The sequence below is a fragment of the Rhineura floridana genome, chromosome 5, assembly GCF_030035675.1.
Source record: "Rhineura floridana isolate rRhiFlo1 chromosome 5, rRhiFlo1.hap2, whole genome shotgun sequence".
Lineage (NCBI taxonomy): Eukaryota > Metazoa > Chordata > Lepidosauria > Squamata > Rhineuridae > Rhineura > Rhineura floridana.
Window position 1 is genome coordinate 188645863 of NC_084484.1, and position 17871 is coordinate 188663733.

Here is a 17871-nt window from a genome sequence, read left to right on the forward strand (position 1 = left end):
ATAAAAAAAATACATAACAGATTTGGAAGGGGCCTACCCTGTGCTTGATGCAGGAGATCCAGAGCTTGAGCATCCTCAACAGATGGCTGCCCAGCCTCTGCTTGGAGGCCTCCAGCAAGGAAGAACTCACCAGGCATCTCAGCCATCAGTTCCATTCTCAAACTGCTCTTACCATCAGTAAGTTAAAGGTTTCTCCTAACAGTCAACTGTAATGTACTCTCCTGTCACTTAAACCTATTAGATCTAGCCCTACCCATGAAGCAACTGAGAACAAGTATTTGCCCTACTCTTCCACCAGACAGCCCTATAGGTATTTGAAGATGGCACTCATGTCCCTCCACCCCATCAATAAAGCCCCCCTTGAATTTGTCTACTCCCATATCCAATTTATATCTTGCCTTTCCCCTTAGGCAATAGTATTATTTACTAACAGAGCAATCCAAAAGGGAGAACTGAAAGTGGATGAATGACCAAATCCAGCACTCTTCTGGGACCCTAGTGGCAGGGAGAGAGAGAGGGGGGGGAAGGGGGAGGGAGAGGGAGCAGTCCTTTACCTCCTCCACCCTCAGTCAAAATTCCAATTCCATTTCCATGCCAGTTGTTTTCAAAAGCAGGCCAGTCCAAAAGGTTGTCTAAAGAGCCTGGTTTGTTTGGGGGAGGCGGGTTGGCCGTATCTTGAAAGCCGGTCAGGGATTGAGCCAGGTGGCTCTCCTGCAGGATATGCCATAGATGAGGAATGTGGTGATGGAAGAAGGCTTGTCATGTGTGTTCATATGCCCAAATTCGGCACTGGAAAGTTCAGGAGCATGACCTCTGCTGTTGAATGGCATGTGAGGGAAAGGCTGTGGCTCAGCGGCAGAGCATGCGCTTTGCATGCAGAAGGTCCCAGGCTCAATCCCTGGAAGCATCTCCAGGCATAGCTGCAGAAAGACTCTCTACTGAAACCCCAGAAAGCCACCTTCAGTCATTGTGGTTGGATGGGAACTCTTGTTCTGACTCCTATGCACCTACGTGAGACCTGGTTGGATGAAGATGGGGGGTTAATCTCTCTCAGCTTTGCCCACCAGGTTTCTCTGTACAGCAGCAGGCAAGATCTGGGGGGCGGGGAGGTGGAGTTGCAGTGGTCTATCGTAATACCATTCCCCTGACCAGGTGCCCTATCCCACAGTCTTCAGGGTTCGAGTGTGTGTATCTGAAGTTGGGCGGCTGGGACAGAATAGGGATTCTGTTGGTGTACTGCCCACCCCGCTGCTCAACAGTCTCCCTTCCTGAGCTAGCCGGGGTGGTCTCGGGGTTGGTGTTGGAATCACCTAGGTTTGTTTTACTGGGGGACTTCAACATCCATGCCGAGACCGCTCTGGCGGGAGTGGTTCAGGATTTCTTGGCCTCCATGACAACCATGGGTCTGTCCCAAGTAATATCTGGTTCCACTCATGCTGCTGGCCACACTCTGGACCTTGTGTTCTGTGCTGGATGGGATGATGGTGATCTTGGTGTGGAGGAACTCTCTGTAGTACCGTTGTCATGGACAGATCACTACCTGGTTGGGTTTAGACTCACTGGGACTCAAAACCTCTGCAGGGGTGGGGGACCAATTAGGATGGTCCGCCCCAGGAGGCTGATGGATCCAGATAGTTTCCTGAGAGCTCTTGGGGTTTTTCCTGTCACCTTGGCAGGCGATTCTGTTGAAGCTCTGGCTGACCTCTGGAATGGGGAAATGGCCAGGGCGGTGGACATGATCGCTCCTGAGCGTCCCCTCTCACGGAATGGAGCCAAACCAGCTCCCTGGTTTACCAGGGAGCTGATGGTGATGAAACAAATGAGACGGAGACTAGAGCGATGTTGGCGGAAGACTCGGACCGAGTCTGACCGAACACGGGCTAGAGCCTATCTGAAGGCCTACTCCATGGCAGTGCGGGCAGCAAAGAAATTATTCTTTTCAGCCACCATTGTGTCTGCGGGGAGCCGACCAGCAGAGCTGTTTTGAGTGGTCAGGGGTCTCCTACATTCTGGCCCCTGAGAGGGTAATATAGACCACTCATCAGCCCGCTGTCAAGAATTTGCACAGCACTTCGCAGACAAAATCGTTCAGATTCGTTCTGACTTGGATGCTATAGTTGATACAGGCTCAGTGGATGTAACTTTGACTCCTGCTTGTCCAATAATAATGGATTCTTTTCAGCTTGTACAACCTGAGGATGTGGACAGGATCCTTGGAGAGGTGAGGCCCACCACATGTCTGTTAGACCCTTGCCCTTCCTGGCTTATTAAAAGTGCCAGAGGGGGCCTGGCCGAGTGGGTTAAGGAAGTGGCCAATGCCTCCCTACAACAAGGCAGAGTTCCAATGTGCCTAAAGGAGGCAGTTGTAAGGCCTTTGTTGAAAAAGCCCTCCCTAGACCCCTCTATTCTGGATAATTGACCAGTGTCTAATATCCCATTCCTGGACAAGGTAATAGAGTGCGTGGTGGCCTCCCAACTACAGGGATTCCTGGATGAAACGGATTATCTAGATCCATTTCAGTCTGGTTTCAGACCTGGTTATGGGACTGAGACGGCTTTGGTCGCCTTGGTAGATGACCTACGCAGAGAACTGGACAGGGGGAGTGTGTCCCTGTTGGTTCTGTTAGACCTCTCAGCGGCTTTCGATACCATCGACCATGGTATCCTTCTGGGTCGCCTTACCGGGATGGGACTTGGGGGCACCGTTTTACGATGGCTCCGTTCCTTCCTGGAGGGTCAAACCCAGAAGGTGGTGCTGGGGGATTCCTGTTCGACTCCTTGGCCATTGGCCTTTGGGGTCCCTCAGGGTTCAGTTCTGTCCCCCATGCTATTTAATATCTACATGAAACTGCTGGGAGAGGTTGTCCGGAGATTTGGGGTTCGGTGCCACCAGTATGCAGATGATACCCAACTCTACTTCTCCTTTCCACCTAATTCCAAGGAAACTGTCTCGGTTCTAAACCAGTGTCTGACAGCAGTAGTGGACTGGATGAGGGTGAACAAGCTGAAGCTTAATCCAGACAAGACAGAGGTGCTCCTAGTCAGTTGAAAGGCGGATCAGGGAATAGGGGTTCAGCCTGTGCTGGATGGGGTTACACTCCCCCTGAAGACGCAGGTTCACAGTTTGGGTGTGCTCCTGGACTCAGCCTTAAACCTGGAGGCCCAGGTTTCTGCGGTGGCCAGGAATGCTTTTGCACAGTTAAGATTAGTGCGCCAACTGCGCCTGTTCCTGGAGTCGTCTGATCTGGCTATGGTGACACATGCCTTAGTTACATCCCGCTTAGACTACTGTAACGCGCTCTACGTGGGGCTGCCTTTGAAGACTGTTTGGAAACTTCAGCTGGTGCAACGAGCTGCAGCCAGAATGTTAACTGGGGCTGGTTACAGGGACCATACAACTCCCCTGCTGCAACAGCTCCACTGGCTGCCAGTCTGTTTCCGGACACAATTCAAAGTGCTGGTTATGACCTATAAAGCCCTATACGGCTTAGGTCCAGGCTGTCTGTCAGACCGTATCTCCCTATATGAACCTGCCCGGGCCCTGAGATCTTCGGGAGAGACCCTTCTCACGATCCCAACACCTTCACAAGTGCGACTGGTGGGAACACGAGATAGGGCCTTTTCAGTGGCTGCCCCTAAGCTCTGGAACTCCCTCCGTAGGGAGGCAAGAATAGCCTCCTCTGTGCAGTCTTTCTGCTGACAGCTAAAGACTTTTTTCTTCCGGCAGGCCTTTGGAACTGAAGATTTTAAGGGTAGTGACTGAAGAGGATGCTGTATGTTATTGTTTTGCCTGTATGCTCCTAAACTGGGTTGCAGTATTTTAAGAGTAATTGGTTTTAACATCTTAATAGTTTAATCCTGTTTTAATGCTGATTTTATATGTTTATATGTTTTATATTTTTATAGGTTCTTAATGATGTGTACTTATTTATTTATTTATTTATTAAATTTTTATAGCGCCTGACTAGCATAGCTCTCTGGGCGGTGTACAGCAAAAATACAAATACATACAATAAAACCCATCATAATAAAACAAGAACAAGATTCGATCATTAGGAACATAGACAGTGGGGTGTGTGATGGGCGTGTACACCGCAAGGTGTTTTGCCTGCCTGGTGCGAAGGTTGCGGATATCGCCCGTCGTTTAGATAGTTTGGTAGACAGTGCTGGGAAGGAGTCAGTGGTTGTGGTGCACGTTGGCACCAACAACATGGGGAAATGCAGCCGTGAGGTCCTGGAAGCAAAATTTAGGTTGCTAGGTAGGATGCTGAAAGCCAGGACCTCCAAGGTGGCTTTCTCTGAAATGCTACCAGTTCCATGTGCAGGACCAGCCAGACAGGCCCAGCCTCACAGTCTCAATGAGTGGATGAGACGATGGTGTCGGGTGGAAGGGTTTGGATTTCTTAGGCACTGGGGAACATTTTGGGACAAGCCGGGCCTGTACAAAAGGGATGGGCTCCACTTGAACCAGAATGGAACTAGACTGCTGGCACTTAAAATTAGAAAGGTGGCAGAGCAGCTTTTAAACTGACTGAGGGGGGAAACCCGACAGGAGCTGAGAAAGGTCCGGTTCGGAATAAACCTCCCCCCTGGGATAAAAACCAAAGAAATGATGAAATTTTAAAAGGGGTAGGCCTAGAAGTAGGCATTGTGAGAGCAGGGGCACAGGATATACATTCAGAAGAGCAAAATTACCACAGGCCTAACCACAAGTGCCAAAGACACTTGAAGAGAGACGCTGCTTACAAGTGCCTGTACGCTAATGCTAGGAGCCTGCGAACGAAGATGGGAGAACTGGAGTGCTTGGTCTTAGAGGAGAGCATTGATATAGTGAGCATAACGGAGACCTGGTGGAATGGAGAAAACCAGTGGGATACGGTTATCCCTGGATATAAACTATATCGGAAGGACAGGGAAGGACGTATTGGTGGTGGAGTCGCTCTATACGTGAAAGAAGGCATTGAATCCAGCAAGCTCGAAACCCCAAAAGAGGCAGACTGTCAGAAGGCAGAGCTGGGGTCCCAATCCCGGGGAGCTGGATCCCGGAGAGTTGGGTGAAGAGTATTCGGATGGATGGCAGAGGGAAGGGGGAGGAACTTCCCCCCTTTGGAGCGAAGACGAAACAGAGGAACTGCTAGTGATAAGGTCGCTTAGCAACAGGGAGCCTGAGCCCTCCCTGGACATTCTCACGCCTCCCCCTCTTTCAGGCTCAGAGCAAGAGGGGAAAGAGGGAGGGCTGCTCACAGCCAAAAAGCGGGGAGGCAGTTTACCATCAGCCCCTCCCCTATCCCCCATCCTGGAATCGGAAACTTCAGAAGAGGAGGGGGTGATGCTTCCCCCCTCACCGCGCACACGCAGACAGCTGAAAAGACAGGAGAGAAGGGGGGGAAGGCGGGCAGTACCTGAGGGGCAGTTAAGGAGGAGCGAAAGATTGCGCGCCTGTTTGGCCCCTTCTTAAAGAACAGGCGGGAAGAAGTCCCTTGCTCTGTCAACTTTCTCCCAATGCCGCAGGACCTGTATCCCTGTATTGCTTCATGAGAAAACCTAGTCTTTGTTTGGACATTACCCTAATAAAACACGAATTAACTACAGCCGTTGGTCTGGTTTCTGAGTCACATCCTGGGCCTGACACAGACTCCTCCACAGAATCGTTGTGGGTGGTGATACCATGCCCCAGGAGGGACTTAATACTGGGAACGATCTATCGTCCCCCTGATCAAAATGCTCAGGGAGACCTTGAGATGAGATATGAAATTGAGGAAGCATCCAAACTAGGAAATGTGGTAGTAATGGGTGACTTCAACTACCCGGACATAGACTGGCTGCATATGTGTTCCAGTCATGACAAAGAAGCAAAGTTTCTAGATATTCTAAATGACTATTCCCTAGACCAGTTGGTTATGGAACCGACCAGAGGGACGGCAACCCTGGACTTAATCCTCAGTGGGGACCGGGACCTGGTGCGAGATGTAAGTGTTGTTGAACCGATTGGGAGCAGTGACCACAGTGCTATTAAATTAAACATACATGTAACTGGCCAATTGCCAAGAAAATCCAACATGGTCACATTTGACTTCAAAAGAGGAAACTTCACAAAACTGAGGGGATTGGTAAAAAGAAAGCTGAAAAACAAAGTCCAGAGGGTCACATCACTCGAAAATGCTTGGAAGTTGTTTAAAAACACTCTATTAGAAGCTCAACTGGAGTGCATACCGCAGATCAGAAAAGGTACCGCCAGGGCCAAGAAGATGCCAGCATGGTTAACGAGCAAAGTCAAGGAAGCTCTTAGAGGCAAAAAGTCTTCCTTCAGAAAATGGAAGTCTTGTCCGAATGAAGAAAATAAAAAAGAACACAAACTCTGGCAAAAGAAATGCAAGAAGACAATAAGGGATGCTAAAAAAGAATTTGAGGAGCACATTGCTAAGAACATAAAAACCAACAACAAAAAATTCTATAAATACATTCAAAGCAGGAGACCATCTAGGGAGGCGATTGGACCCTTGGATGATGGAGTCAAAGGTGTACTAAAGAACGATAAGGAGATTGCAGAGAAGCTAAATGAATTCTTTGCATCTGTCTTCACAGTGGAAGATATTGGGCAGATCCCTGAACCTGAACTAACATTTGCAGGAAGGGATTCTGAGGAACTAAGACGAATAGTGGTAACGAGAGAGGAAGTTCTAGGCTTAATGGACAATATAAAAACTGACAAATCACCGGGCCCGGATGGCATCCACCCGAGAGTTCTCAAAGAACTCAAAGGTGAAATTGCTGATCTGCTAACTAAAATATGTAACTTGTCCCTCGGGTCCTCCTCCGTGCCTGAGGACTGGAAAGTGGCAAATGTAACACCAATCTTCAAAAAGGGATCCAGAGGGGATCCCGGAAATTACAGGCCAGTTAGCTTAACTTCTGTCCCTGGAAAACTGGTAGAAAGTATGATTAAAGCTAGATTAACCAAGCACATAGAAGAACAAGCCTTGCTGAAGCAGAGCCAGCATGGCTTCTGCAAGGGAAAGTCCTGTCTCAGTAACCTATTAGAATTCTTTGAGAGTGTCAACAAGCATATAGATAGAGGTGATCCAGTGGACATAATGTACTTAGACTTTCAAAAAGCGTTTGACAAGGTACCTCACCAAAGGCTTCTGAGGAAGCTTAGCAATCATGGAATAAGAGGAGAGGTCCTCTTGTGGATAAGGAATTGGTTAAGAAGCAGAAAGCAGAGAGTAGGAATAAACGGACAGTTCTCCCAATGGAGGGCTGTAGAAAGTGGAGTCCCTCAAGGATCGATATTGGGACCTGTACTTTTCAACTTGTTCATTAATGACCTAGAATTAGGAGTGAGCAGTGAAGTGGCCAAGTTTGCTGACGACACTAAATTGTTCAGGGTTGTTAAAACAAAAAGGGATTGCGAAGAGCTCCAAAAAGACCTCTCCAAACTGAGTGAATGGGTGGAAAAATGGCAAATGCAATTCAATATAAACAAGTGTAAAATTATGCATATTGGAGCAAAAAATGTGAATTTCACATATACGCTCATGGGGTCTGAACTGGCGGTGACCGACCAGGAGAGAGACCTTGGGGTTGTAGTGGACAGCACGATGAAAATGTCGACCCAGTGTGCGGCAGCTGTGAAAAAGGCAAATTCCATGCTAGTGATAATTAGGAAAGGTATTGAAAATAAAACAGCCGATATCATAATGCCGTTGTATAAATCTATGGTGCAGCCGCATTTGGAATACTGTGTACAGTTCTGGTCGCCTCATCTCAAAAAGGATATTCTAGAGTTGGAAAAGGTTCAGAAGAGGGCAACCAGAATGATCAAGGGGATGGAGCGACTCCCTTACGAGGAAAGGTTGCAGCATTTGGGGCTTTTTAGTTTAGAGAAAAGGCGGGTCAGAGGAGACATGATAGAAGTGTATAAAATTATGCATGGCATTGAGAAAGTGGATAGAGAAAAGTTCTTCTCCCTCTCTCATAATACTAGAACTCGTGGACATTCAAAGAAGCTGAATGTTGGAAGATTCATGACAGACAAAAGGAAGGACTTCTTTACTCAGCGCATAGTTAAACTATGGAATTTGCTCCCACAAGATGCAGTAATGGCCACCAGCTTGGATGGCTTTAAAAGAAGATTAGACAAATTCATGGAGGACAGGGCTATCAATGGCTACTAGCTGTGATGGCTGTGCTCTGCCACCCTAGTCAGAGGCAGCATGCTTCTGAAAACCAGTTGCTGGAAGCCTCAGGAGGGGAGAGTGTTCTTGCACTCGGGTCCTGCTTGCGGGCTTCCCCCAGGCACCTGGTTGGCCACTGTGAGAACAGGATGCTGGACTAGATGGGCCACTGGCCTGATCCAGCAGGCTCTTCTTATGTTCTTATGTTCTTAACACATATGAAAAAAAAATGAAAATCTAAAATCAGTTATAACAAGTTTAAAACTAAATTAAGATTAAAATTAGATTAAAATGCCTTAGAAAAGAGGAAGGTTTTAACTTGGCACTGAAAAGATAGCAAAGTTGGCGCCAAGTGCACCTCATCGGGGAGAGTATTCCACAGTTCAGGGGCCACCACCGAGAAGGCCCTAGTTCTTGTTACCACTCTCCGAGCCTCTCTCTGAGTCGGAACTCAGAGGAAGGCCTTCAATGTGGAGCGTAGTGTACGAGCAGGTTTGTATTGGGAGAGGCGTTCCAGCAGGTATTGTGGTCCCGCACCGTGTAAGGCTTTATAAGTCAAAACCAACACTTTGAATCTGGCCCGGAAGCATATTGGCAGCCAGTGCAAGCGAGCCAGATAGGTGTTATGTGTTCGGACCGCTTGGTCTTCGTTATCAGTCTTGCCGCTGCATTTTGCACGAGCTGCAGCTTCCGAACTGTCTTCAAAGGTAGCCCTACGTAAAGCGCATTGCAGTAATCCAATCGCGAGGTTACCAGAGCATGTACCACTGATGTTAGGACTTCCCTGCTCAGATAGGGACGTAGCTGGGCTACCAATCGAAGTTGGTAGAACGCATTCCGTGCCACCGAGGCTACTTGAGCCTCAAGTGACAAGGAAGGATCTAAAACAACTCCCAAACTACGAACCTGTTCCTTTAGGGGGAGTGTAACCCCGTCCAGGACAGGAGGTATATCCACTATCTGGTCAGAGAAACCACCCACAAGCAGCATCTCAGTCTTGTCTGGATTGAGCCTCAGTTTGTTAGCTCCCATCCAGTCCATTATCGCAGCCAGGCAATGGTTCAGCACATTGACAGCCTCACCTGACGAAGATGAAAAGGAGAAGTAGAGCTGCGTGTCATCAGCGTACTGATGGCAACGCACTCCAAACCTCCTGATGACTGCACCCAATGGCTTCATATAGATGTTGAAAAGCATGGGGGACAGAACTGACCCATGTGGGACTCCACATTGGAGAGCCCACGGTGTCGAGCAGTGTTCCCCAAGCACTACCTTCTGAAGACGACCCGCCAAGTAGGAGCGGAACCACTGCCAAGCAGTACCTCCAACTCCCAACTCCGCGAGCCTCTCCAGAAGGATACCATGGTCGATGGTATCAAAAGCTGCTGAGAGATCAAGGAGAATCAACAGAGTTACACTCCCTCTGTCCCTCTCCCGACACAGGTCATCATACAGGGTGACCAAGGCTGTCTCGGTGCCAAAACCGGGCCTAAAACCCAATTGAAATGGATCTAGATAATCGGTTTCATCCAATAGCGCCTGGAGCTGGCCAGCAACCACTCATTCCAAGATCTTGCCCAGGAATGGAACATTCGCCACTGGTCTATAGCTGTTAAAATTTTCTGGGTCCAAGGAAGGTTTTTTCAGAAGCGGTCTCACTGCCGCCTCTTTCAGGTGGCCAGGAACCGCTCCCTCTCATAAAGAGGCATTTATCACTTCCCTGGCCCAGCCAACTGTTCCATCCCTGCTAGTTTTTATTAGCCAAGAGGGGCAAGGATTTAGTACCGAAGTGGTAGCACGCACCTGTCCAAGCACCTTGTCCACGTCCTCGAGCTGAACCAACTGAAACTCATCCAATAAAACATGACAAGACTGAGCTCTAGACACCTCATTAGGATCAACTGCTGTAAACTGAGAGTCTAGGTCCCGTCGGATGCATAAGATCTTATTCTGGAAGTGTCCAGCAAACTCATTACAACGGGCCACCGATGACCCTACCATGTCCTGAGGGCCAGGATGGAGCAACCCTCGGACAACTCTAAAAAGCTCCGTTGGGCGGCAGAGAGATGACTTAATGGTGGCAGCAAAATGTTGTTTCTTCGCCACCCTCACCGCTCCTAAGTACAGCTTGGTAGAACACTTACCAGCGCATAATTGCATCCGTCGGGAGTTCGTCTCCACCTCCGCTCTAGCCACCTCCTATCTTGTTTCATCGCTCTCAGCTCTGGGGTGTACCATGGAGCTGTATGAGCGTCATCTCCACATTCCACAGTTCAACCAGGGCTTCGACAGGAGCGCCAGTCTTATCAGCCGGAAAATCCCCCAGAGCCCTCTGAAAGCCTTCAGGATTCATTAGTCTCCGGGGGCGGACCACTTTAATGGGTCCCCCATCCTTGCAGAGGGGAAAAGCCGCTGTGAGTCTAAACTTCAGCAAACGGTGATCTGTCCATGACAACGGGAGAGACGTAAAACTTCCCACATCCAGATCACCATCCCCATGTCCAGTGGCAAAAACAAGGTCTAGAGCGTGCCCCGACACATGTTTTTATCTGGAAGCCGCCTTGAGTTCCAGTTTGGAAAAAGGGCAGGGTATAAATAAAGATAAAGATAAAGATAAAGATAATGATAATAATAATGATAATAATAATAATAATAATACGTGTGGGCAGGTACTGTGGGAGGATGTGATACTGAAGGTATCATGGCTTCAATCTATTGAGAACTGTATAGGTAACAATCAGCACTTTGAACTGGGCTCAACAATGAAATCATATCTAATGGTAGGTGAAATAATATAAGTTTCATCTAGTTGGTTCCATTCAAAAATCTGACAGCTGTGTTTGGACCGGCAGACATTTCTGTTCCATCTTCAAAGGCAACTTTTAAAGGCATCTGAACCAGGTGCTCAGATTTATGACCCTTTTTGTTTTTATTTGGGTAAGACTTCCACATTTAAAAGTTGTCTTACTTGCTTTAACAGCTTGTTTGACCCTACATGCCATGCTGGCATCCTCTTGGATTTGTTTGCACCTTTTCTAATCTGGGAAATATAATTTAGCTGTGCTTCATTGTTTTAGGAAACCTCTAAGCGCCTTGGAAAAAATTAGACAGCCTGGGGCTCACTTTTTACCTTCTTAGGGCTCTGAGGTACTTGGAAGAAGGACGGGCAAAGCAGAGAAATTTACATAACAGCAAGAAGGGGCTAAATGCCAGTGTTCTCACTGCCCCTGGCAGCCTTTGGCTTCCATTTTTTTCTTTGCTTCCATAATTATGAAAAACCCAGGAGATGATTTCCCAGTGCAGACGATTGGCAGGCAATGTAGACAGATAAGCAACAACAAGCAGATTGCTCTCTGCATCATTCCTTGCTTCTGAGGTGCTCAGTGGCATCTGGCTGGCTTGTTCTTCGTGCACAAGAGCTTTGTGCATACCATGGACCGCGAAAAAGACAAATAATTGGGTGTTACTGTCAGGCTTAGGTGGGCAACACAGCCAGTTCCAGACAAGACTGTTAGGAGTTAAAGACACAGTGAAGCCGGTAATTGACAGCACTTGGCAGAAACGCCCAAGGTCAGGCTGCAGCTGTAACTGATAAGTGAAGCAGCAATGAAAAGGCTTCAATGAGCACACAGAGGTGTGGGGGTAATAGGAAAGCATTATAGAGTTGGTTGGTAAGCAAGAGACGGAGCACGGTGTGAAAACAGTAAAGTTTCGTTTTCTTAAAGACTTGGCTGATGGTCTATTATTTCGGTCGGTGACTGGCACTGATAAGCAAGCTAAAACGCTACTGGACTCTACTGGTTATACTGGTAAATTGGTGCTGCACTCTACAGTTAGAACAAATTAAACCAGAACTATCACTAGAAGCTAAAATGATGAAACTGAGGTTATCATACTTTGGACACATGAGAAGACATGATTCACTAGAAAAGACAATAATGCTGGGGAAAACAGAAGGGAGTAGAAAAAGAGGAAGGCCAAACAAGAGATGGATTGATTCCATAAAGGAAGCCACAGACCTGAATTTACAGGGTGGTTTATAACAGATGCTATTGGAGATCGCCAATTCATAGGGTCGCCATAAGTCATAATCAACTTGAAGGCACATAACAACAACAACAATATGGTAAGAGCCTTTGTTGTACACTCTTGAGCATTACTTTACTTGCATGGAATATTAAGGGAATAAGCATTACTTTACTTGCATGGGATATTAAGGCAATGGCTGGCTATGGACACACATTTGTGGCTACTGGGTGAGTGAGGGCATACTGAGCCTGGGGGTGGGAGTGAGGGTAACACACTGGGCATTAGGAGGACTAAGCACCACAAACAGGCCTGAGCGCACGTTTCTTCTTTCATTTTTCAGCTGCTATTGTGGAACTTCTCCATGCTGCCAGCTGGTGGCTCCATGTGGAACAGCAGCAATACTTCCTCCAGCTGCTCCGAGAGCGCTGATTTCCAGTACCTCCTCTTCCCCGTGGTCTACAGCCTGGTCTTTGTCCTGGGACTGGCTGGGAATGTCTTTGTGTTGACCTACTTCATTCGGACCAAGTCAGCCACGGCCCCCGCCAACGTCTTCCTGGTGAACCTGGCCACCATCGACCTGCTTTTCGTGCTGACCTTGCCCTTCCGCATCGCCTACCACGCGCTCCACAATGACTGGGTCTTCGGGGAAGTCCTCTGCAAAGTCACCGGCTGCCTCTTCTTCGCCAATCTATACGGCAGCTCTCTCTTCCTGGCCTGCATCTGCCTGGAGCGCTACGTGGCCGTGGTGCACCCACTGAGGCACCTGCAGTTCCGGCAGCTCCGCTACCGCGTGGGTGCCGCCTTGGGAGTGTGGGCGGTGTTGGTGGCGGCCAGCCTGTACCTGGCACTCCGGGGGCCCCTGACCAGCCATTTCGCCGACGGCCGCACGGCCTGCCTGGAGAACTTCTCCTCTGGCTCCTGGAAGGGCCGGATCTCCTCCGTCAGCATCTTCGCGGCTGTGGTCGGCTTCCTGCTGCCGCTCTTCTTGATCGGTGTGTGCTACCCGCTCATTGCGTGGCGGCTGCTGGCCTCGCCGGGGATGCAGCCCGGCTCGCATGCGGTGAGGCACAAGGCACTGCGGACAGTGCTGGTGGTCCTCGGGGTCTTCCTGGTCTGCTTCGCGCCCTACCACCTGGTGCAGCTGGTCCATACGCTGGGCCGGGTGGGTGTCCTGGGTGGCTGCCCCCTCATACGGGCCACCTATGTTGCCCGCCGGGTCACCATGGCACTCACCAGCCTCAACGCCTGCCTTGACCCGCTGGTCTACTACTTCGCCGCAGAGCGCTTCACTTGGCAGCCAGGCTGGTGCAAAGGCACCTGCCGCTGCCGCCGCCGCCACCGCCTGGAGACATCCCAGCGATCCCTGCTGTGGCTCCGCAGGCTTGTTGCCAGCAAGGGATCATCTGCTGGGGGAGAAAGCACCAGTCCTGGCACAGCGCAATGACGAGGGGACATGGCCGGCCGTCTGGCTAGATCCCCTTCCTAGCCTTTATTCATTGGAGTCACACGTGTGTCTGCGTGCGCATCTTAGCTGTGTGGTTACATGAGCGAAGAAGACCGTGCCTTAGCCTTTGACAAGCATCTCCCTCCAGATACAGGCCCTGTTTACACAGGGCCCTGGATCCACATTTTAAATGCTTCTTTTTGCATCGGGATTGATTTGGACGGTTCATATACGTCCGTCCTTGCTGTGGATTTTTTTTTGCTGTTCACATGTGGTCGCATTAACTGCATTGGTTTTTTTCTTGCCACGCCCCCCTATTTAAAATGTTAACTGAAGGGGTGGTGTTTCCCTGTCTCCTGCAGGTAAAGTCTGCGGACACTGGGGGGTGCTATTCTCCTCTTTTCTGCTCTTAGTTTAGTGTCATCCAGGCAAAAAACCCATTGCAGCATTGCAGGCTTCTCCCTCCACCCTCGTTCCGTGGCTGCTTGGGTGTCCTACTTTGAAAAAACCAAACAGCAAACAGGAAAAAAACCCAACCGCAAACAAAAAGAGGGGGCCTTTAGCCGCACCCCTCCCTGCTGGTCGCCTGGGCATGCTTGGGGGTCCCTCTGTGACTTATGGGGGTTGGGGTTTGCAGCGCCATGGAAGAAGAAACATGCTGTCAGGGACCATGGCTTTTTGGGTGCCGTGTGTAAATAAACCATATTTCATAAAGACACCGCAGTCTCCACTAACCGTCTTCCCAAAGGAAACGAAACCCTGGATGAGTGCAGGGACCCTGGAAATCTCACCGCTCTGAGATTGGGGAGGAGCTGCCTGCCAACACTCCCCCCTTTCATGCGTATGTTGTTGTGGGAGAAGGTATTAACAAGGATCTCATTCTCAACCCAGCAGCAAAAAGGGTGTGTGGGTGTGGCTGGGAGTGTCAAGAAGGTGTATTCTATTGTAAACCGCTTTGAGATCTTTTAGACAGTAAGCGGTCTATCATCATCATCATCATCTTTACTCTAAAGCAGGGGTGAGAAACCTTTTTTCAGCCCAAGGGCCACATTCTCTTCTGGGCAATCTTTCAGGGGCCATATGTTAATAGTGGGCAGTTCCAGAGGCAAAAGTGTCCGGAGCAACACATGTGATTTTTACTTTTTTACAATAAGCTAGTTTTCTCTTTGATGTAAAATCCCTTGGGAGTTTCTACTGAAAAGTACAGAACTTCTTTCGTAAGTATGTAGTATTGATTGTGTGCTGGATTAAACCTTCCAAGGAAATACGCTGAGGTGGCTGCAGCTGTCCAGTGTGAGCATATACATGTCTACTCTGAAGTAAACCCCACTGATTTCAGTAGAATTTCATGTTATAATTGTACTTATATGTTGTATTTTAATTTTTATGTACGCCGCCTAGAGTGGCTGTTAATTCAGCCAGATAGGTGGCTTAGAAATAAAATTTTATTATTATTATTATTATTATTATTATTATTATCCCAGACAGTGGAACTGTTGGGAATTTTTGACCCTGGGCTTAGTGGGCTTAACCCCCTGCCCATACAAAGATTCCTGATCATAAGGGAAGTCTCAGTTGAAGGCCCATCCATGTGGCAGTCTGTTATGGGTTTGGAGCTTCTCCCATATCCTGCCCCCCGCCTCCATGCACGCACAGATGTAATCCAGATTTACCACTTCCGCTGCTTGCTTGTTTTTTTTTTTTTTAATAAAAATTGATTTTCTTTGGAAACAGTAAGTTAGGATTAAATGAGAAAATGTGAGGTGGTGTTTTGGTGAGGATGTATCCCTGTGGAAAACCTGCATGGAAGATCAACACCAAATCTTCAGGTTGAAGTGCCCTTAATAATTGGAACGTAGTCCCTACTGAAATTAATTCTTATTTTGATTATTGTTAAAAAAGTTTCGTTTCAAGTAGAAATACCTAGGCTGTTCACAAAGAGATACAGGCCAACAGCAAGCATACAAGAATTATAAATAACACAGCTGTCCATAATTAAGATACGTGTTGGGCACATATTTTCTAAGTTTTACAAAGAAATCCTTTGACTCACGTCTACCTATGTTGCTTTCTGACATTCAGGGCCTCAAGGAAAGGGCCACAGCTCTGTGGTTAGAGTGCTTGCTTTGCATGCAAAAGGTCCCAGGTTTGATCCCCAGCAGCCTCTCAAAAGTAGGGCTGCATCCCTGGAGAGTCTCTTCCAGTCAGTGTGGGCAACACTGACCTAGGCGGACCAAAGGTCTCTCTGGCCGCTTTCTCGGTTCCCAGAAGCCATGTGGGGCACACAGCGGTCCACTGCCCTGGGCGGCGGCAAGGCTGGTGCCGGATAGGCTTCCTATCAGGAGGAACATAGGGGCACGAAGACCAGGATTATGGAAGATAATAAGGACCACAACAGCATTTTCACAGGACATCAGAGTTAAGAACATAAGAACATAAGAAGAGCCTGCTGGATCAGGCCAGTGGCCCATCTAGTCCAGCATCCTGTTCTCACAGTGGCCAACCAGGTGCCTGGGGGAAGCCCGCAAGCAGGACCCGAGTGCAAGAACACTCTCCCCTCCTGAGGCTTCCGGCAACTGGTTTTCAGAAGCATGCTGCCTCTGACTAGGGTGGCAGAGCACAGCCATCATGGCTAGTAGCCATTGATAGCCCTGTCCTCCATGAATCTGTCTAATCTTCTTTTAAAGCCATCCAAGCTGGTGGCCATTACTGCATCTTGTGGGAGCAAATTCCATAGTTTAACTATGCGCTGAGTAAAGAAGTCTTTCCTTTTGTCTGTCCTGAATCTTCCAACATTCAGCTTCTTTGAATGTCCACGAGTTCTAGTATTATGAGAGAGGGAGAAGAACTTTTCTCTATCCACTTTCTCAATGCCATGCATAATTTTATACACTTCTATCATGTCTCCTCTGACCCGCCTTTTCTCTAAACTAAAAAGCCCCAAATGCTGCAACCTTTCCTCGTAAGGGAGTCGCTCCATCCCCTTGATCATTCTGGTTGCCCTCTTCTGAACCTTTTCCAACTCTATAATATCCTTTTTGAGATGAGGTGACCAGAACTGTACACAGTATTCCAAATGCGGCCGCACCATAGATTTATACAACGGCATTATGATATCGGCTGTTTTATTTTCAATACCTTTCCTAATTATCTCTAGCATGGAATTTGCCTTTTTCACAGCTGCCGCACACTGGGTCGACATTTTCATCGTGCTGTCCACTACAACCCCGAGGTCTCTCTCCTGGTCGGTCACCGCCAGTTCAGACCCCATGAGCGTATATGTGAAATTCAGATTTTTTGCTCCAATATGCATAATTTTACACTTGTTTATATTGAATTGCATTTGCCATTTTTCCGCCCATTCACTCAGTTTGGAGAGGTCTTTTTGGAGCTCTTCGCAATCCCTTTTTGTTTTAACAACCCTGAACAATTTAGTGTCATCAGCAAACTTGGCCACTTCACTTGTCACTCCTAATTCTAGGTCATTAATGAACAAGTTGAAAAGTACAGGTCCCAATATCGATCCTTGAGGGACTCCACTTTCTACAGCCCTCCATTGGGAGAACTGTCCATTTATTCCTACTCTCTGCTTTCTGCTTCTTAACCAATTCCTTATCCACAAGAGGACCTCTCCTCTTATTCCATGACTGCTAAGCTTCCTCAGAAGCCTTTGGTGAGGTACCTTGTCAAATGCTTTTTGAAAGTCTAAGTACACTATGTCCACTGGATCACCTCTATCTATATGCTTGTTGACACTCTCAAAGAATTCTAATAGGTTACTGAGACAGGACTTTCCCTTGCAGAAGCCATGCTGGCTCTGCTTCAGCAAGGCTTGTTCCTCTATGTGCTTAGTTAATCTAGCTTTAATCATACTTTCTACCAGTTTTCCAGGGACAGAAGTTAAGCTAACTGGCCTGTAATTTCCGGGATCCCCTCTGGATCCCTTTTTGAAGATTGGTGTTACATTTGCCACTTTCCAGTCCTCAGGCACGGAGGAGGACCCGAGGGACAAGTTACATATTTTAGTTAGCAGATCAGCAATTTCTTTGAGAACTCTCGGGTGGATGCCATCCGGGCCCGGTGATTTGTCAGTTTTTATATTGTCCATTAAGCTTAGAACTTCCTCTCTCGTTACCACTATTCGTCTTAGTTCCTCAGAATCCCTTCCTGCAAATGTTAGTTCAGGTTCAGGGATCTGCCCTATATCTTCCACTGTGAAGA

The 17871-nt window shown here is 48.2% G+C and overlaps 1 protein-coding gene across 2 annotated transcripts in view; it reads left to right on the top strand.

The window, feature by feature from the left end:
- LOC133385719 (lysophosphatidic acid receptor 6-like) overlaps positions 1-15327 on the top strand; it is a 31143-nt gene extending 15816 nt beyond the window's left edge. The window contains exons 2-3 of one of the 2 annotated variants that reach the window (XM_061629310.1): positions 54-177; positions 12547-15327. In XM_061629310.1, the coding sequence (XP_061485294.1) occupies positions 12568-13650 (1083 nt within the window). In that variant the 5' untranslated portion in view covers positions 54-177; positions 12547-12567 and the 3' untranslated portion in view covers positions 13651-15327. The remainder of the gene's footprint in view (positions 1-53; positions 178-12546) is intronic. The other variant, XM_061629309.1, reaches the window with a different exon arrangement.
- The last annotated feature ends 2544 nt before the right edge of the window (positions 15328-17871 follow it).